The sequence below is a fragment of the Bufo gargarizans genome, chromosome 9 (assembly GCF_014858855.1).
Source record: "Bufo gargarizans isolate SCDJY-AF-19 chromosome 9, ASM1485885v1, whole genome shotgun sequence".
NCBI classification, from domain to species: domain Eukaryota; kingdom Metazoa; phylum Chordata; class Amphibia; order Anura; family Bufonidae; genus Bufo; species Bufo gargarizans.
In genome coordinates, this window is record NC_058088.1 from 17,499,122 (window position 1) to 17,519,938 (window position 20,817).

General features: G+C 49.2%; 2 protein-coding genes across 2 annotated transcripts; both read left to right on the forward strand.

Annotated features, from left to right (window-relative positions):
- Positions 1-2,651: 2,651 nt before the first annotated feature.
- NEU1 (neuraminidase 1) lies at positions 2,652-9,019 on the forward strand. Its single transcript, XM_044306489.1, has 6 exons — positions 2,652-2,864; positions 4,694-4,886; positions 6,123-6,385; positions 6,507-6,689; positions 6,772-6,991; positions 7,105-9,019. Exons 1-6 carry the CDS (start codon positions 2,790-2,792, stop codon positions 7,320-7,322), a joined length of 1,152 nt encoding a protein of 383 aa, XP_044162424.1. The 5' UTR covers positions 2,652-2,789; the 3' UTR covers positions 7,323-9,019.
- Positions 9,020-12,405: 3,386 nt separating this feature from the next.
- On the forward strand, positions 12,406-15,386 carry ATP6V1G2 (ATPase H+ transporting V1 subunit G2). Its single transcript, XM_044306677.1, has 3 exons — positions 12,406-13,205; positions 13,387-13,487; positions 14,998-15,386. The coding sequence occupies exons 1-3, from the start codon at positions 13,124-13,126 to the stop codon at positions 15,172-15,174; spliced, it is 360 nt and encodes a 119-aa protein (XP_044162612.1). The 5' UTR covers positions 12,406-13,123; the 3' UTR covers positions 15,175-15,386.
- Positions 15,387-20,817: the final 5,431 nt, after the last annotated feature.

A 20,817-nucleotide genomic window follows, 5' to 3' on the forward strand; every position in this document is an offset into this window, starting at 1 on the left:
GGATTCTACAGAGAGAGCGGCACTCTGGATTTTCAGGCTGAACGCCAAATCTCCAATGGGAAAAGAGCTTATGTGTTATTATAAATTTATACTAAAATTAATCAATAATATCAGTATTCATGTAGAAGAATAAATAATATATTTTTTTTCTCATGTTTCAAAGCAAATTCCATTATATGTTGTCAAAAGAGTATTTATACTTTTTATTATTAAAATTTTGACAAATTAATTTTATTTCGTTCACATTGTGCGTTTTTGTTCAGGTTGCGGACCTAATATTTGGTTGTTACCTCACAGCATGAAATGTCGTATCTGATGTCCTTTTAGATGTGGATTCTTTTTGTTCTGTGTGGCATTCCTTAGCCAAGGGGTCTGTATATCCCCCACCCCTGACTTGATTGGGGGTGTGAAGTGTATTTAAAGCCCGGGAAGGATTAGTCTCATTGGGTTACGACTTAACTCACCTGTGTTCGAAACGCGCCAGCCATGCTGGGGGTGAAGATTTGCGTCCATGTGGGTTATACGCTCCAAGAAGAAATAAAAAGTGCAACTGAGTTTTATTTCAAGTGCTGGGACTATTTTCTTCTGTTCTCTACAGGAGCGATTTGCTTGGCTCGTTCCGTGCTCCGGGCGGTGGATTGTGAGGTGAGCTGATTCTCCCTAATGGACGTTACACCAAGTGAAGTCGTACCTCGCGGGTGACACTAGGGAGGCTCGTTCCCGTCAATGCCTGCTATTGGCTGCCCCCCCTCCCCCCCCCCCGTCTTGGATGTTTTGATCTGAGCGGCGGCCGTGCAGGGATCTCGAGCCGGGGAGCAGGTATAATGTATACGAGGGGCCCGGGCATTGGAGGGGGGGTATTATAGGGGTTGTCCGACCCTAAAACCAGTTGTAGTTAAGACAGGAAAGTGTTTAACACAGCAATGGCACTCATCTATTTTATTCCTGCTAAAAGACTTTCCCGGCCGTCACTAACATCAGTTTTGGGGCCGACAATCCCTTTAATCCTTTTAAAGGGGTTGTCATAGAAACATAGAATGTGTCGGCAGATAAGAACCATTTGGCCCATCTAGTCTGCCCAGTATACTGAATACTATGGATAGCCCCTGGCCCTATCTTATATGAAGGATGGCCTTATGCCTATCCCATGCATGCTTAAACTCCTCCACTGTATTTGCAGCTACCACTTCTGTAGGAAGGCTATTCCATGCATCCACTACTCTCTCAGTAAAGTAATACTTCCTGATATTACATTTACACCTTTGCCCCTCTAATTTAAAACGATGTCCTCTTGTAGCAGTTTTTCTTCTTGTAAATCTTCTCTCCTCTTTTACCTTGTTGATTCCCTTTATGTATTTAGCAGTTTCTATCATCTCCCCTCTGTCTCGTCTTTCTTCCAAGCTATACATGTTAAGGTCCTTTAATCTTTCCTGGTAAGTTTTATCCTGTCGGCAGGAAATTCCCTGTAACACCAGGCACAGTGCCTTGCAGGTATCGTCCACCTGACTGTAATTATATATTTCACTTAGCAATCAGCTACTCTGGAGAAAAAAAAAAGATTTATTATCCATATGCAAACGAGCAGGTAAGTGCCCCAAGGGCGGGCCCAAGACACTCTGTGCACCCTTGCTCCTCCTCCTCCTCCCTCTCCTTGTTAGACGGGGCAGTTGAAATGACTGCGGGGGAACCTGGCCCTGTCGATCAAGAAGGAGAGGGAGGAGCAAGGGTGCACAGAGTGGCTTGGGCCCGCCCTCGGTGCACCTAACTGCTCATTTGCATATGGATTCTAAATACTTCTTCAGAATGAAGCAGCGGCTCTCTAAGCAAAAGGTATCGTTACATTCAGCTGCTCAATAAAGTTTTAAACCGCTTTCGCTGTAAGACCAGAGCGAGGATTTCCTTAAGGGCTCATGCACAGGAACGTATTTTCTTTCCATGTCCATTCTGGGGATTTTTGGCGGACCGTATGCGGAACCAGTGATTTCAATAGGTCTGCAAAAAAACAAAAACTGAAGTTACTCCGTGTGCATTCTGTTTCCGTATGTCTGTATTTCCCCCAAAAAATAGAACATGTCCTATTATTGCCCGCATTATGGACAAGGATAGGACTGTTCTGTTAGGGGGCGGCCGTTCTGCAAAATACATCCGGTCGTGTGCATGAGCCCTAACCCATACAGACGATGACGATATGGGGGGGGGCTCTGCAATTTACTGCAAGTACGATTTAGTGGCTTAAAGGGTTTTCCGTCACTTTCACGTTAAAGGGCTGTCCGCAGGTCCCACCCCCACCCATACAACTGTCCTGCCGTAGCTCAGGCGCCAGTACATAGTGCCTTGGTTACTGCAGCGATACCCCTTTGTCATGCCCCTCCCCCTTGCTCATGCCTTTGTATAACAAAGCACCAGTTTAGGATAATATTATGGTAAACAGGGACATGTATATTCCTTAAAATAAAAATATCTATACTTTTTGTGCTCTGCCCTTATAGAAGTAGGCGGTTGTTATTATCAGCAGTGACATGGCGGCAGCTGCTGCCTGTCCTGTCACTTCCCAATTTATGGAGGAATCTCCTTCAGTACTGCCCACTGCGCCTGCGCACAAAGCCTGGTATTCCAGAGGAGCCGTTGGTCACGTGGCGGGCAGCAGTCAGATGACCGGAGCCAGGTCATGTGACTGGTGACTGGAGAGTCCGTCAGCTGTCAGGAAGCTGCGCTCAGGGTCCTGGAGCGGGACGTGATGTCCGCCGAGCAGCTGCCGCCGCAATAGAGGAAGGGAGGAGGGCAACACTATGGGCGACACTACCTCCATAGCCCTGCTGGTGATCTACCTGCTGAGCGTGGGCAGCGGTGCCCCCCTCGCCCAGGTAATGCCGTAAAGGAAAGCTCCGGCTTAGTGTCGTAATAAAAACCGTAATGCAATGCTATTCCTTCACATAATGCTGGGACTACATGTTACTGTGACAGCTTCTGGATCTCTATTCACTGCCAGCAAGCAGAGATCTGCTGCATGTAGGGTGGTGGGCAGTGCCCAGTTTCAGAATACGTCCCATGGGAATAATAACGTCAGACAATCGCTTATCATGCACTCGCCTCATCTAATAGTTACAGTTGCTTCCGAGCTTCCTGTGCCGAAATATACAATTGCTTAAATACCACTTCCATAATACATGATGGCTGCTATTGCACGCTTTAGATGCTGCGTAGGCCCCAGTGAGGCAGTCTTTGATCTGTCGTCGTATTGTTCCCTTAACTACCGCTAACCGTCCTTTTCATCATATGGGATTGCTATGTAAGCGATTCCCTGCACTTTTGTGTCATCGCTCACTGTTCTGCCGCCTTTACAGTAAGCGTTTAGCAATGCCTGGCGTTAGGGTGTGCCCGCTAGGAAGGTCTAGACCAGCGATCTGTAAGCTGCGGCTGTTGTGGAACTACAACTCCCATTATGCCCTGAGAGCTGCTGCTGGCAGATCACAGAGGGATAACGTGTCACGCGGTGAGATGAGGCATCTCCGGAGGATGTGACTGTTGGATGTGGAGATAACGGGTCCCATCATCTGATAGACCAGATAGTGCCGCCCTGTGGTGAGCAGACTCGCCCGACCGGACCCTCGCTGTGTGACTGTAGCCCCCCCCCCCCCCCCCCGGCCTCATCCTATCATGCCGGGGTCTTTAATAGACAGGACAGATGAGCAGCGCCCGTGCGACGCTGATTATTATACAGATTTCATCTCCACGCTCCAGTCTCTACTTACATGTGTCACATACATCGGCGTAACTAGGAAAGATGGGGCAGATTTAGGACACTGGCCGACCCGTTACATGGGCGCTTGGCAGCTGAAGGCATCTGTGTTGGTCCCATCTTCATATGTGGCTGCATTGCTGAGAAAAATGATGTTTTATTATATGCAAATGAGCCTCTAGGAGCAACGGGGGCGTTACCATTACACCTAGAGGCTCTGCTCTCTCTGCAACTGCCGCGCCCTCTGCACTTTGATTTACAGGGCCAGGTGTGATGACATTTTCAATGCCCGGTCCTGTCAATCAAAGTGCAGAGGGCGCAGCAGTTGCAGAGAGAGCAGAGCCTCTAGGTGTAATGGCGACGCCCCCGTTGCTCCTAGTTTGCATGTATTAAAGCATCATCTTTCTCAGCAATGCGGACACATATGAACATGGGACCAACACAGACGCCTTCAGCTGCCAAGTGCAGATGTAACAGGTCAGCCAGTGTCATAGGTACAAAACTGCTGACAGATGCCCTTTAATGGGGTAGCGGTGATCTGGTAAGCGCCATGCCGAGGGTCGGCCTCAGGTTTCTGCTGTGGATTCTGCAGCAAATACGCGTCATCCCGTTCTCTCTGGAGACCAGTCAGTAGTCCCTGGTGATGGTGTCTGGACCCCGGAGTCAGGATCTGAGAGGGCCGCTTCACATCTACCTGCCCCAGCCAGTAGGGGGCACAGTATGTCAGCATCCAGGGTGTGTGGGCAGAGCTGGCACATAGAGAACCGGGGACGCTACATTCGCAATAAGCGAACGCGTTTGAAATGCTCAGTTTTGGCAGCACTTGGGAGACTTATGTGAAGGGGGGGGGGGCACATGATATCCACCACTCTGGGAGCCTCTGATAATCCGCCACCATTCACATCCCGTGGATTCCAGATTAACGGAATTTTACATTTTTTTTTGCACCCGCAGGTAGCCCCAGTCATCGCGATGGAGCAGTTGCTGTGGGTCAGCGGACGAATGATTGGGGAGGTGGACACGTACCGCATCCCCCTGATCACCTACACCCCCCGGGGGCATCTCCTGGCATTTTCGGAAGCCCGGAAACATTCCGCCTCTGACTTGGGGGCAAAGTTCATCGCCACGCGGCGCTCACAGGATGGCGGTAACGCAGCGATATACTTGGGGGTGGGGGGTTAAAGGGGTATTCCTTTCGCTGGTGCAACCCACATACATTGCAGGTTATAACCGAATACACGGCCTGTACCTGCAACCTAGTTATACCAGGGAGCGCAGCGCTGGACCAGTCAGAATATCTTCACGATTATCACTGTTAGTGCTTAATTACATGGAGGAGAAGACCATTACATTAACATTTTTTTTGCGGATAACCCCTTTAAGTCACCGAACCACCTTCATAGCGTTAGAGCAGATGTTTGGTGGCTGCATATCGCCATCTGGTGGCCAATAGAGATCACAGCACAAGTGAGGAGGAAGTAAGGCCCTATTCTCACAACCGTATCTTTGGTCCACATCTGTATGGGTATGGGATCCATTCATTTCAATAAGTCCGCATCGCGTACTGCCCTGCAAAAAAACAGAACATGTTCTATTCTTGTCCGTTTTGCGGACAAGCATAGGCATTGATACAATGGATTCGCAAAAAAAATGGATGCAACACGGACTTAATCCATATGTTTTGCGGACCGCAAAATACATACAGTCATGTGAATGTAGCCTAAAACTGAAAACGACTCCTTTGGGCTCATGCACACGAACGTATGTCAGTGTCTGTTCCATTTTTTTTTTTTGCGGATCGGATGCAGAACCATTCAACGGGTCAGCAAAAAAAAAGCCGTAAGTTACTTCCGTTTCTGTATGTCCGTTCCTCAAAAGAATAGAACATGTCCTATTATTGTCCGCATCACGGACACGGATGGGACTGTTCTATTAAGGGCCGGCTGTTCCGTTCCGCAAAATACAGAATGCCCACGGACGTCATCTGTGTTTTTTTGCGGACCGCAAGATACATACGGTCATGTGCATGAGGCCTTACTCTCAGACATTCCCAGTTTTTGGTTGTGATTATATCTTCTGTCTGGTTTTATTTTTAACCCTTTATGCTGTTTATAACCCTGAGGATTTTATTTGATCTAGCGACCTCCGCAGGTGAAATGAGGCATTACGTGCTGACCATTCAAACCAATGGGCGACCTTGTAGGGCACGGCCAGACTGGGTCTCCCAGAAGTCATCGCTGTTTTCCATTCTGGCTTATAGAGTGGGGGAGGGGGGCGTCCTGAGAAGGAGACCCCCCCCCCTCCATGACATCCACCCACCCTTGGTCACTTGACTACACGTTCCTATATTTTGCTATTGACGTCTGCCGCTCTGTGTCCACAGGTTACACCTGGGGTCCAACCTCCTTCATCGTGGACGATGGGACGGCCTCGGACGGCCTCAATCTCGGCGCTGTGGTGGTGGATGACGAGACCAAGAACATATTCTTGGTCTACACGTTGTGCGCCCACTACCTCCAGTGCGGGGTCTCCAGCGTCATGGTGACCAACAGCTCGGATGATGGCATCACCTGGAGCAATCCAAGGAACATCTCCCGAGAGATTGGCACCAAAATGTTTTCTCCCGGTCCAGGATATGGCATCCAGGTGAGAAGAGGGGGCTGGTACCAGCACCTCTCCAGGGGTCCGGGGCTCCAGTACAACGAGGCAGGATAATAGATGGACATTGGTTCTTTCTTCTTGTAGAACTTTCTTTTGTTCTCCGCAGAAAAAGTTTGCCCCCATGAAGGGGCGTCTCATTGTCTGCGGTCATGGGACACTGGACGAGGACGGGATCTTCTGTCTTTTAAGCGACGACCATGGGAACAGCTGGAAAAAGGGGGGAAATTTGGAGGGGCTGCCATTCAAGCAACAGAAGAGGCAAGGGGACTTCAGCCCGGATGAGTGTCAGGTAACCCATCGGAGAACCTCCTCGCGCGTTGCCCACAATCATCTCTGCTTCCTCTGACTGCGTCTTCTTCACCCCCTCACAGCCCTATGAGCTCCCAGATGGCACCGTGGTGATAAACGCCCGCAACCAGTACTACTATCACTGCCACTGCCGCATTGTGGCCTTCTCCATGGACGGCTGTGACACTCTTCCTCTGGAAAATGTCCGCTTCGACGAGGGCTTGCCAGACCCAGCGGTGGCAGCCGGCGCGTTATACAAAGGCGGCATCACCTACTTTGTCAACCCAGCCAGTCAGGCGCATAGTAAGATTTTCTGTCGCCGTGTTTTGGTAGAAGGTGTATAGGGGCAGTAGGGATTGTCCAAAGTGGAGACCCCCCTTTAAATTTTTCCTGTCCCTTCTGTCTTCACTTTCCAGGAGTCAATCTCACTCTACGTTGGAGTTTCAACTCTGGGGACTCTTGGGAGCAGGACTCCATCCAAATCTGGCCGGGACCCAGCGGCTACTCAAGCCTCACCACCCTGTCCCGTCACCTGGAGGACAACGAGAACATCTTTATCATCTACGAGAAAGGAAGACGAGACATCACAGAGTCCATCGCCGTGGTGAAGGTCAACCTATACGGCAACATCTGAGATGAATGGACTCTTTGGGTCATCAGAGTCCTCTTTGTACACTCATTAAAGGGACTGTCCACTTTAATAATCACTTTTTTAGATGGCCTGTTATCAAACATGGAGGTCCAGCTTTCAAGACCTCCGTTAATTAGCCACAGCTCCTACAAAGATGCCTCTTGGAGGACCACCATTGCATTGGAGGTGTTGTGAGATATTCAAGTAGTTCCCCTGATGGAGTGGAGATCCCGTTGAAGTGGACAGTCCCTTTAAGCTCTTAAAGGAATTTTCCACCAAAGACTTTTATGGCGTATAAAGTAAACTGTTGGGGATCTGGTCGTCAGGACCCCCCTGCTGATTAGGAGAACTAGACTGCCAGGTACCTGTTCCTGGTGCCCAGTTGTCAAAGTCTTTGGTGAGAAGACCCCTTAAATTGGTTCACTGGTTAAGGCCTCTTTCACACGACCGTATGGCTTTTTCAGTGTTTTGCGAGCAGTTTTTTCCGGATCCGTTTTTCCGTATGACCTATACAGTAATTACATAGAAAAAATTGGGCTGGGCATAAAATTTTCAATAGATCGTTCCGCAAACACAGAACTGATACGGAAGACGTAAGGATACATTTCCGTATATGTTCCGTTTTTTTTTTTTTTCGCAAACCCATTGACTTGAATGGAGCCAGGAAACGTGATTTGCGGGCATTAATAGGACATGTTCTATCTCTAAACGGAATGCATATGGAACACATTCAGTTTTTTTGGAGGAACCATTGAAATGAATGGTACTGTATACGGAACGGAAAAAACGGGCCGTAAACGTGTGAAAGAAGGCCTAAATCTGGACTTTTATTTTATTAATCAGTCTTTCTCCAGTTTTACAGCTTATTTCCGGCACTAAGCGCTTATTTCCAGTTTGGATGCGGGCTAAAAAAAAATTGAAAATACGTATGAACGTTGATTTCTGGTCACCTTCGCGGAATTTTTTTTTTTAAACCATTTGATTTGAGGTAAAAATGGACACAATGTAACTGCAGAAATCAGTTCACAGATAAGAGTTTTGCAGAGATGTAGCCGCGCTGAGTTTGTCATTTAGCACTTTGTGATGATTGAGGTTTTTCATAGCTATGGTAGAACATCCTACTGCAATACTTTGCCTCTTGAGGGTTATCAAGATCTACCTGCAGTGCAGCATACACATTGGGCTCTGCTACATCTTTATCGACGGTGAATAGATATTATTTTCTATGGTGGGGGGCTTATATACCGCATAGGACATTAGAGAGACTGTCACAGCACAATTCTTCGGCGTAGCTAGGTGACCTTGCCACTCGGGACTCAGCCCCCTAGATGGATGGTTACCCAGTGTCCTCAGAGACACATACTGGTCTCCAGCCGATGGCCACCCATAAGCACATCCTGACGTCCTCGACCACTGCGTTATATGGGGAAGTCCAGAATTAGAAGAACATGGCTGCTTTCTTCCAGTGTCACACTTCTGCTCCCTTTAAGTGAATAGGACTAACCTGCAATACCACACTCAGCCTGTGGACAGGTGTGGCGCTGTTTCTGGGGGGAAAGCAGTCCTTTCTCTAATCCTGGACAACCCCTTATTATAAATGTTTACAGGTCGTATGTTGGAGATTATTGAATGGATTTCTCATCTCATAAACCAAAAAAATCCACATCAATTTGTAATTAATAAATTATTTTTGGAATTTATTCTTTTAGTCTTTTTTTTTTGCACTCTGGATAAAGCAGGTTCTGTACAGTCTCCGCCAAGGGCTCATTGTTTTGTGTCACCAGTGAGTAGTCATCATCTTCATTACCCCTCGTCCCCCGGAAGCTGAAGGCAAATTTATAGAACATTCCAAATTTCAAAGCTGAGAAATCTGGTATCTGACAACTATGCCAAATCCATCGCCCCCTATGTCCTGATCATCTACTGAATAAATAAAAAAGGAGACCGGTGGATTCCATACGGCTGCAGGATCAGTTAGTTTGCTTGTTTTTAGTATACATTCATTCTTATGTAAAGAAGCAGAGCTGCAGTGTAAAGCAGGAGACCAACCTCTGGATCAGACTCTCCACTGTCACTGGGACTGGATCTAATAGAATTTTACATCTGTGCTAGGGTTTGCAGAAAGCCCCATGTCTCCATGGTTACAGACTACAAACACTTTTGACGTAGTCTGATCATGTGGTCACACAGCAAATGATCTGTCCGCTACTTCTTGCTAATAGAGGGACCGTACATTCATTTCCAAAAAATACTAACACCCCCAGAAAGAAATGTCAGATTGCTGCAACACTCGGCATACACTTAGGGCTCATGCACACATGAGTAATAGCCCCATGCCCATGCTGCGGGGAGCAGTACACCAGCGCTGGCCTCGTGCACTCCTTTGCAGATGCGGACCCATTGACATGAATGGGTCCGCGATCCGCAAAATACAGCCAAATGTACATGGCCTATCTTTTGCGGAGCAGAGGCACAGATCCGAAGGCCAACTGAAGCGCTTCCGATCCGCGCCTCCGTGAAATCCCGTCTTGTGGATTGCGGACCCATTCAAGTCAAGTGCCCATATATTGCGGACCGGCCGTCTACGGTCCGCAGTACAGGTGCTGAGTCTGTACGCTCGTGTGCATTAGCCCTTATGTGTGTATGTAAATGATTACAGGTGTGGTCTGATTACACACTGGGTCTTGCCACAAGAGGGCGTGAAAGTGCTTCTCTCGCTGGCCTATAAAAAGGCTCTCAGAGGCTTCTTTTGGGTAGTGTACCTCTTGGAGAGAGATCGTTGACTGCTAGACAAGCCTCTATGATGGATTCGATTTTGCCCAGGTGACAGACATTGAGAGGGGGACTGAGAGAAGCAGGATGGTCGTTGAGTTGCCTGTTCTGACCCAGGGGTTGGAGCGGTGGTGACGTGCGGGCGCACATATGATGAACAGGCTCTGGACGGCCCAGACACCACCAGAGGGTCATTTGATCCACTTTCAATCAGGACCAGCTCCACAGTTTTGTTGTCCACCATCCAGGCACAGGTCTTCATTACACCACTGTCTCGGCCCGGACTATTTCCAGGCATTGAGCAGAAAACTTGCTGTCACTGGGCCCATCACCTGTCCTGTCACTGACAGCCAGCAACGTCGCCTTCATCTATAGTGATGTCATGAACGAGAAACCTGGACTGGAACTGTTCTGTCATTAGTGACGAATCCAGGTTCTGTTAGGGATCTGACGACAGTCAGGTCCAAGTATGGAGGCCTGGTGGTGAGCGCTTCTATCCTGCCTTTGCTGTGGAGGAGACACCAACTGCTGGTGTGATGATCTGCGGAGCCATCGCATACGACAGTCATCACCCCTAGTAGTGACACGAGGGACTCTTAACATAATCTATAAGGCCGAAAAAAAGCCCTCCGTTCAGCCTGTTATCCTGCAAGTTCATCCAGAGGACGGCAAAAATCCCATGAGGTAGAAGCCAATTGTCCTCACTTTACGGGAAATTATTCCTTCCCGACTCCAATCAGGCAATCAGAATAACTCCCTGGATCAGCGACCCCTCTCTAGTAGCTATAGCCTGTAATATTATTACGCTCCAGAAATACATCCAGGCCCCTCCTGAATTCCTTTATTGTACTCACCATCACCACCTCCTCAGGCAGAGAGCTCCATAGTCTCACTGCTCTTACCGTAAAGAATCCTCTTCTATGTTTGTGTACAAACCTTCTTTCCTCCAGACGCAGAGGATGTCCCCTCGTCACAGTCACAGTCCTGGGGATAAATAGCTGATGGGAGTGATCTCTGTACTGACCCCGGATATATTTATACATAGTAATTAGATCTCCTCTCAGTCGTCTTTTTTCTAAAGTGAATAACCCTAATGTTGATAATCTTTCAGGGTACTGTAGTTGCCCCATTCCAGTTATTACTTTAGTTGCCCTCCTCTGGACCCTCTCCAGCTCTGCTATGTCTGCCTTGTTCACAGGAGCCCAGAACTGTACACAGTACTCCATGCGTGGTCTGATTAGCTGATTAGTGATTTGTACAGTGCCAGGACTATGTTCCCGTCATGTGCAGGACGTCCTGCGGCCACAGGTTCTTTTCATGGAAGGGCTTCCAAATGATCAGTGGTTAGCACTGGTGCCTTGCAGCGCTGGGGTCCTGGGTTCGAATCCGACCAAGGACAGCATCTGCATGGAGTTTGTATGTCCTCCCCGTGTTTGCGTGGGTTTCCTCCGGGTTCTCCGGTTTCCTCCCACACTCCAAAGACTGATTGGGACCTTAGATGATGAGCCCCACTGGGGACAGGTTGACAATAAAGCGCTGCGGACTATATCACCGCTATATAAGGGAGTATAATAAATCAGCAGGATAATGCTGCACCAGGAGATCACACTTCCTTGGCCGCCCGGTCACCAGATTTATCCACAGTCCAGCATTATATGGGGCCAGCCTACGAGCAGGATCTCATAGGAGTGGAAGGAGGATCCTGGGAGTTGTAGTATCAGAACTGCTGGAGGTTGCTGATCCCAGAGGGGTAGTGCAGCGGCCTGACTAGTCACAGGGTTTTTTCCCCACTTGGTCGCTCACGAATTTCGATCCCACAAAAAGTATATGTAATGTATGTAAGGCATATAAATCCCAATGTCTATAGCTGCTATAGCCACGTGGCTGAGGCTCTGGGAACAATTTTCAAGCCCGTTTTCGTTATGAGAAAAATAAAAAGAATAATGCAGCGATGATGGCCGTGTGCGTGTTTCACACCACCACAGACTTCTATAGGCAATGCGGATACTCACGAGTCACTCATAAAGTAGAAAGCCGATGAATGTCACCTAAAAGGATGGACTTCTGAATTATATATCAGGGAAGAGTATATATATATATCCCTGTATGTAATACTCTTACTGCAGCCTCTGAGCAGGCAGCACAGAGACCTCTCCTTACAGCAGACTCAACCCTAGGGAGCTGCAGCCCATTTGCTTTCCCATCTGCCCTGCTTATTACTGAATTTGCCCAATCCCTGCTTATATATCGCCAACATATTCCGCAGCGGCTGCATCAGTCACTGTCACCAATGGGGCACAGACCAGGTGTTCCCGCTCTGGAGAACCCAGCAGGTTCATCCCATTGATTTTAATAAGAGCGGTGTAATTCCTCCTTTCCCCTGTGGTGGCGCTGCAGGGAAACTGAACACTCGCTGCAGTGTCTATAGCGGACACGTAGTCAATAAAGTTTTATAAGAAATTGAACAAAGAAAAAGTGTAACCAGTACAAACCTGCAGCAGAAAGGAGGGGGGAGGGGGGGGGGGGCGCTAATATATAGGAAAACAGCTAATATCTGCTTTATATTTCATAAATGCAAAAGTAAATCATACAAGAGAAAGGGAGTCCATGTGCTGCTACTTAGGCTGCAGTGCAAAAGCAAAAAAGCACTACAAGTAGCAGCAGGCACACATATTGACAACCTGCATCACGGCTCTACTTACTGTACATTTTTGATCAAAAATATGTCAAAAAAATGGCTGCAAAAATTGCTAAACCCTTAATGCAATGTAAAAAATTAGAATGTTATATGTTTGCATATGTCCTAGCGCCCCGGGGTGTATCGTATCTATAAGATGGGAGGGAGATGCTGGAGTGGTACCCAGATCCGGATGTAGAGGAGGGAGGGAGGGCACAGCGCGGGCAGAGGGGGAGGGGGAGGAGGATGCTGAGGAGGAGGAGGAGGAGGGGGAGGGGTGTCCGTGTGTGACTGCAGTCAGAGCAGAGGACGCAGGGACGTACACATCTCCATTATACATCGCTGCAGCCGCACCATGACCAGCCAGTCCCAGGGGATCCAGCAGCTGCTGCAGGCAGAGAAGAGGGCGGCCGAGAGGGTGTCCGAAGCCCGGAAACGTAAGAGCTCTGCCCAAATCCATCCAGTGTATGTGGCCCTTGTGGATGACAGCTGGGATGCTGGGGGCCACACTTGCTCCCCTCCCCCAGGTTATACTACTATGGATGGAAGCATCGACCACTAAACATCTCGCCCCCCCGCCGTGTGTATCTGCGTCTCATCTCCTTCTGTCTCCTGCAGGTAAAGCCCGGAGGCTGAAGCAAGCCAAGGAGGAGGCCCAAGTGGAGATCGAGCAGTACCGGGTGGAGCGGGAGAGGGAGTTCCAGAGCCAGCAGCGCACCGTACGTAGTCCGATAAGTCCTGTCACCGCACGGGTCTCTGCTATGTGAACCGCTTCTCCTCCTAGGGGACTGTTCACATCTCGCTGTACGTAAAAAAAACGGATAGAAACATGTTACTTGACCTACCCATAGACTATAACTGGGCGATGTCGTTGAAAAGTGCAGACTCATCGCTTACGTTTCTGCGCTTTTCTGTCCTGCAAAAAAAAAACACGTATAGAATGGTATATATATATTTACATTGCTTTGAATGGAAGACGGATGGAAACGTTAGAGGCATCCGTTTTTTTTTCAGATGATGCCTTCAAATCTGCATGTTAAAAAAGAAAGAAAGGTTTCACAAAAACGTATACATTTATGTTAAAAAAAAACAGACAGAAACGTATTGAAACATATGGACACCCGTCTGTCGTATATATTTAAAAAAGGGGTAGATAGCCACGAAATTGCACTCGTTTGTATCCGTTTTTTAAACTTATCTGCTTGACGTACAGCAAAAACGACGTGTGAACAGCCCCTTATACATTACATTATCGCGTTGGCTTTCGCTGCAGCAGACTGGCATTGAGTGCTGTCGTTTGATGGTAAAGTCCACCTCTGAAGCTGAGATGTGCCCCTCTCCAAATTTCTGCCCCCCCCCCCCCATAAAAAATTAAATAAAAACAGACATGGCCTAGAATCTTTACATTTCCAATTTTTGCTTCCCTCTTTAACGTTGCGAGGCCATGGAGAATACGGTAATACGCGGGTGGTGGGAATATACTGGGAACCCCTCTCCATGGGAGGCTAGCCGCTGCCAGCTCCTCCTGGGTATGGGCTCATGCACACGATCGTTGCCCGGCCGCGCCCGTATTGCAGTGTGCGCGTTTCACACCATTGCAGTCTGCAATATGCGAGCACCGGCCATGTGCACCACGCGTTCACTTGAACGGGTCCGCAATCCGGAAGGTCTTGTTCTATTTTTTGGTGGTGCGGACGGATCACGTCTACGGAATCCGCAAGGATGTTTCCCGCACGGAATGGCCGACCAACGGTTGTGTGCATGAGCCCTAAATGTGCATGAGCCCTAAAGCTGTAGCAAGTGGCATGTACCAATGGTAGAATGAGGGATGGGGGCTCATTTATTTACCCCTGTAGAGAATGCGCTTATTCCACATTCCCGATTCTCCAGCTTTTACTGTAAAGAATCCTTTCTTTGGCTGGGGATTACATCTCGGAGACTACAACTGGGGGGGGGGGGGGTGAGTTGTTTTTTTTACTATAGATTTTTTATTTTTTTTTATTACACATGAGATCTTCCATTCCCAACCTATGGGGCCCTTGGAGATAGAGGGCCCATCCATTTTGTGACTGGACGATGAGAACCAGTGTAGGACGCCCCAAGCTAGGAGGGCAAAGCCCAGACCCTTCTATACTGGGAGGCAGAACCCAGTACCATAACGGTGGTGGTGGGGCTTTATACTGGTCTCTTCTCACCTTCTGCATGTTCTGATTGACCTCTCGCCTACAGGCCTTGGGCACCCAGGGGGACCTGTCCTCCGAGATTGAGACCCGGACCCGGCAGACCCTCCAGATGGTCCAGAGCAGTCATGGGAAGAACAAAGAGGCCGTTCTGAGGAGGCTCCTGACCCTGGTGTGCGACATCAAACCCGAACTGCACCCCAACTATCGCTTCACCAACTACTGAGCGCCCCCCACCACCCCGGTGCCCGCTGTGCCCGTGTGTATGTGGAGAGTAAGTGTCCATGTGGTGTGTAGCAGGAGGGGCACGCCCTAAAAACATATCACCTTCTGTGAGGTGCGGAGCAGCTGAGAACCCCTCCTCCCCGTGTCGTTACCCATAATCCTCTCTGTTATGTGATTGTATGACGAACAATAAAGACACAACTTATCGTGTAACCGCCGCCGCCGCTGTTCTGTGTACACGGGATACCTAAAATCACACAGCTGAGGGTTTGTTACAGTGGCACCCAGAGACATTTTTTGTTCGAAGCCTCCATACGTCCCAGATCGTCACTGCTCCAAATATGACGGAAAGGAAAGGCTGTGAGTATTGTTAAAGGGGTAGGTGATAACGGCTATCTCGGCGGGAGTCCGACCTCTGGGACCCCCATAAGAATGGAGGTCTGTGCCCCTCGTTCCCATAGAGATGAACAGAGCGGCACCCGCAAGCTCCAGCGCCATTCTATTTAAAGGGAGGTTATAGGACCCCCATTTTGGGGGTCGGTGGAGGGACCACCCATCTCATTATTCCCTATCCAGGTCATAGGAATACCCCTTTAAGTATTAAAGGGGTATTCCGGTCATCCACAGAAAAGGCGATAAGTATCAGATTGGTGGGGATCCTACTGCTGTGACCCCCAACGATCATGAAAACGGGGGCCTCCTGAAATGGACGGAGCGGCTGGTGGGAAAAGCGCGACGCCAATACGTTCATTTCTTCATAACCGCGTACAGCACCCCGCTATCTCCAGCGCTCCAAAATAGGAATGAGTAGAGTGACGGAGCGCTCTTCCATCCATTTCAGAGAGGCTTCACAGGGCGCGGGGTCCCCTTTCCTTGTGAGTGGTGGGGGCCCCAGCGGTAGGACCTCCACCAATCTGATAGTTATAACATGTTATAACCGGAATACCCTCTTTCACCTAAAATGACCATTATACACCACAAACATCATGATATCCATTACATTCCCCATTTTATAATCTTACCTTTCATATTACTGTCCGTCGCCTATTCGCTCTTAAAAACACTTTTATTCCATATGCTAATCAGGTTCTGAAGGTGCCCAGGGGCGGCGTTTATGCGGCCGGTGCCCAGGCTCCACGGCGCTGTTCAAATCAAACCCCTCCCCTTTCACCCCTCTGGCCCGCCCTCGGTTCTTCAGATACCATCCTCCAGTCAATGACAAATCCGGCGCCTGCGCACTCCATTACTCACTAGGGCAGAGGCAGCAGAGCGATTAATGCGCATGCGCCGGCCCGTACATCCCGATATTTTGGCAGTTTACTTCCGCCGGCTAGATCGGGATGTACGGGCCGGCGCATGCGCATTAAACGCTCTGCTGCCTCTGCCCTAGTGAGTAATGGAGTGCGCAGGCGCCGGATTTGTCATTGACTGGAGGATGGTATCTGAAGAACCGAGGGCGGGCCAGAGGGGTGAAAGGGGAGGGGTTTGATTTGAACAGCGCCGTGGAGCCTGGGCACCGGCCGCATAAACGCCGCCCCTGGGCACCTTCAGAACCTGATTAGCATATGGAATAAAAGTGTTTTTAAGAGAGAATAGGCGACGGACAGCAATATGAAAGGTAAGATTATAATATGGGGAATGTAATGGATATCATCATGTTTGTGGTGTATAATGGTCATTTTAGGTGAAAGACTCCCTTTAAGGCTGTGTAGGTTTTTTACAACTGACGATGCTTCCAGTCACTGATGTCAAACAGAGATCTTGAAAACGGCAAGGAATTGATACGCAGAAAGTACATTCCAGACCAGTATGTGTACAGTATGTAATCATAGTAGAGATAGGGCCGGTGCGGGACTAGGCAGGAGCCTGGAAAAGCTGAGCGCCAACCCATCAGCTGTAATATCCGTCATGGTGGTCGTCACCCAACCTTTCCTGGTCACACACTCTAATATTTCGTTGGAGCGCCCTTAGCTTTGATGACGGCACGCATTCGCTGGGGCAGCGTTTCCACAAGTTCTGCAAGGTCACAACATTTATTTTTATCCAGAATTGCATTCATTTCCCCCAAAATCTTGTACTGGGAGATTAGGAAACTGTGCAAAGTCTTCTCCAGCCCATCCTAGAGGGATTCTCTATGGGGTTCAGGGTGGCCGATCCATGGATGAAAATGACGTCTCCTGCTCCTCTTGAGCCCGATGAATCCTGGCCTTGTCACCTTGGAATGCGCCCAGAAGAAAAAAAACACTGATGGAATAACCTGGGCGTTCGGTATATTCAGGAAGTCGCTGGCCTCATTGTTTGGTCACATGACCTGGACCCCCGATCCTGGCACGGCCCCCACAGGCTTGTACAGTGGGCACTAGGCATGATGGGGCCATCGCTTCCACCGCCTCTCTTCTAAGGCCGAATGCACACGGCCGAGAGCGGTCCATGGTAACCCGGCCTGGCATCCTGCTGAGAGCAGGAGCGCACGGCGTCATTGGTTGCTATGACGCCGTGCGCTTCATGCCGCCGCTGCACTACAGTAATACACTCAGTATGATCTACACAAGTGTATTACTGTACTGCAGCGGCGTCATGAAGCGCACAGCGTCATAGCAACCAATGACGCCGTACTCTCCTGCTCTCAGCAGGAATCCAGGCCGGGTTACCGCTTACGGCCATGTGCTTTCGGCCTTAGGCTACTTTCACTCTTGCGTTGTTGTTTTGGGGTATTGAGATCTTCTGCCAGAAAAAAACAAAAAAAAAACGTTTCCGTTTAGTCCTCATGTATTCTGAATGGAAAGAGATCCGTTCAGGATGTATCAGGATGTCGTCCGTTCTGGCAACATTACGTTTTGCAAACTGCGGTTTTGTGTCCAGTCATAAAAACAGAAAAAAACGGATCCGGCACTGAAAACAATGTAAGGCCTCCTGCACACGAACGTGTGCGCCCCGTGGCCGCAATGCACGAACACCGTCCGTGGGGCAGCCGCAGCAGATTGCGGATATATTCACTTTAATGGGTCCGCGTTCCAGACGTTTCTCAAAAAGATAGGACATGTCCTATCTTTTTGCGTAAAGGAAATACGGGACAAAACCCCACGGAAGCACTCCGTAGTGCTTCTGTAGGGTTCCGTTCTGCACCATTACGTATCTCCGGCTTTGCGGACCTATTGAAGTGAATGGGTCTGCATCCTTGATGCTGAATGCACACGGAACGGTGCCCGTCTATTGCGGATCTGCAAATGCGGTCCGCAATACGGCAACGGGAAGCACACGTTCATGTGCAGGAGGCCTAAGTCAATGGAGATGGATCCGTTTTTTTTTAGGAGCCAATAAAAAAAAACGGATCTGTCACCCATTGAGGCTACTTTCACACCAGCATTTTCCCTTTCCGCTATTGAGATTCGTCATACGGTCTCAATAGCGGAAGAAAACGCTTCCGTTTTGTCCTCATTCATTGTCAATGGGGACAAAACTGAACTGAACAGAACTGAGCGCACCAGAATGCATTCCATTTGGTTGCGTCCCCATCGCGGACAGAATAACGCAGCAAGCAGCGGTTTTCTGTCCGCTGTGTGGTGCGGAGCAAGACGGATCTGTCCTGACACACAATGTAAGTCAATGGGGACGGATCCGTTTTGTCTGACACGGATCCGTCCCCTATTGACTTTCAATGGAGTTCATGACTGATCCGTCTTGGCTATAAAAGACACAATACAACCGGATCCGTTCATGACGGATGCAGACGGTTGTATTATCAGTAATGGAAGCGTTTTTGCTGAGCCCTGCCCGATCCAGCAAAAACGCTAGTGTGAAAGTAGCCTTACTGATGTCCGGGACCGTGGGAGCGCACGTAGGCTGCTGCTTTTTCCTATAGTGTGCAAGCACGACCACCACTGATGGATTGCAGGGTGGGTCGTAACCATGGAAACGAGCCATGTATAATGTGATGGAAAAATTAATCCAGCAAAGGAAGCAATATGGAGAATCACAACACATTAGTAAGTGCCTTGTATTACCTTCCTCTACATGATAAATGTGACCGCTGATCACAATCATCCAAGATTTTTTTTCCGATCACATTCCTTCTCCGAAGATGACGTTTCCTCACTGTCCTAATTTTTTATATTTTTTAAAATTATGATGACATGGCCGGCCACACTGCTCTGCCCTCTAGAGGTGGAAAGCGGGATTACACAAAGCATTGGCTCCTGCTGCGCTCTCTATTCTTCTCTGTTATCTCCAGCTCTGACTGTTCTGCTCCTTTAAGACGCCGCTGCCGAGGATCCACCACTCCCTGTCAGGAGCTACACAAAGGTCATTCAAGGCAACAGTCGCCCCCATCCCAATCCCTTCATCCATGATGACGCCCTCAGGGTGTCTCCGAGTAGAACACACAAAAAGAAGGCAACACCTAATGCTTGATAAAATCACCCTGCCCCTCTAGATTATCTGCTTCTGGGAAAGCTGGGTGACCACCCATATGACCGCCATTGCAGTTTCCCACACTTCTACATGGCAAATCTGGAAAGATGGGATTGGAGGGCGTATCACAATGTATCTAAGCCAATATGGCAATCAGGGCGATAGGAAAGCTGGGTGACAGTCTGGGCGCTGTAGTGGTGGTGGTCTAGCCAGGGGTGCCCCTAGCATTTTGCCTCATTGGCGGTGCACCCCTGCGTATAGCTTTCCTGACTACACGTGTGCCTAGGGCTGGCTCCAGTTTTTTTTTTATGTTCTTGCTAACTTTCATGTTTTTTGGCGTTTTTTCACATTCTTCTGTTACTTTTTGCGGGTCAGTTGTGGACCCATTCACTTCAAAAGATGCACATGGACGCAAGTTCGTTCCAGAACAGGCTATGGGATCACGCACGCAACCATGGTTTTTTGTCTGCATCCAATCCACATTTTTTGGCGGTCAGATGCGGACCCATTTGTGACGGACTGAACCCTCACTGGGCCTGCTGGAGAGGCCTGAGGGCTAGCCTCCTTCCTATGGACCCAGAACTATGGAGAACCCCCTCCCCCCCCAGCTCATTATTCTACAAAAGGAAAAATGGGTGGTTTCTGCCTGGGAGTGATTACGTTATCCCGTTGTGTTGGTCAATTGTATCCCAGGAGGGTGTTTTCTGCCTGTAACTGCATGCGATTGGTTAATGTAAGAGCTGTCTCAGTCTTCCACAAGGTCCCCATGGGGAGTGTCCCTTGCTGGAAGACCTGCATAAAAGGCTGGCATGTAGCCTCATTAACCTCTTCACGCATTTTGACGTAGAGGTGCGTCATTGCGTGCCAGGGGTGGGCCTCTGCTCCATACGCACGATCTGCCAGCTGTATGATACAGCCAGCATCCGGCCGCACTGACAGGAAGCGGAGATCGCGCCACCCCTGCCATTTAACCTCTCAGGTGCCACGATCAAGGCTGATCGCGGCACCTGTGAAGTGATGCGGCTCCATCTTCCTTCCGATCGGAGCCCCCGCAGTGAAATCGCGGGGCTCCGATCGGATGACATGGCTGCTGAAGCGATCCAGGCCTGCCATGGCTTTCTCCATAACGCAGAATGGAGTGTGTAAAAATCCTATTCCCCGTAATAGATCTCTATTATGGCGAATAGGAGAGGGGATCAAAAGATCCCATGTACGAGGCCCCTATGGGGGCTAA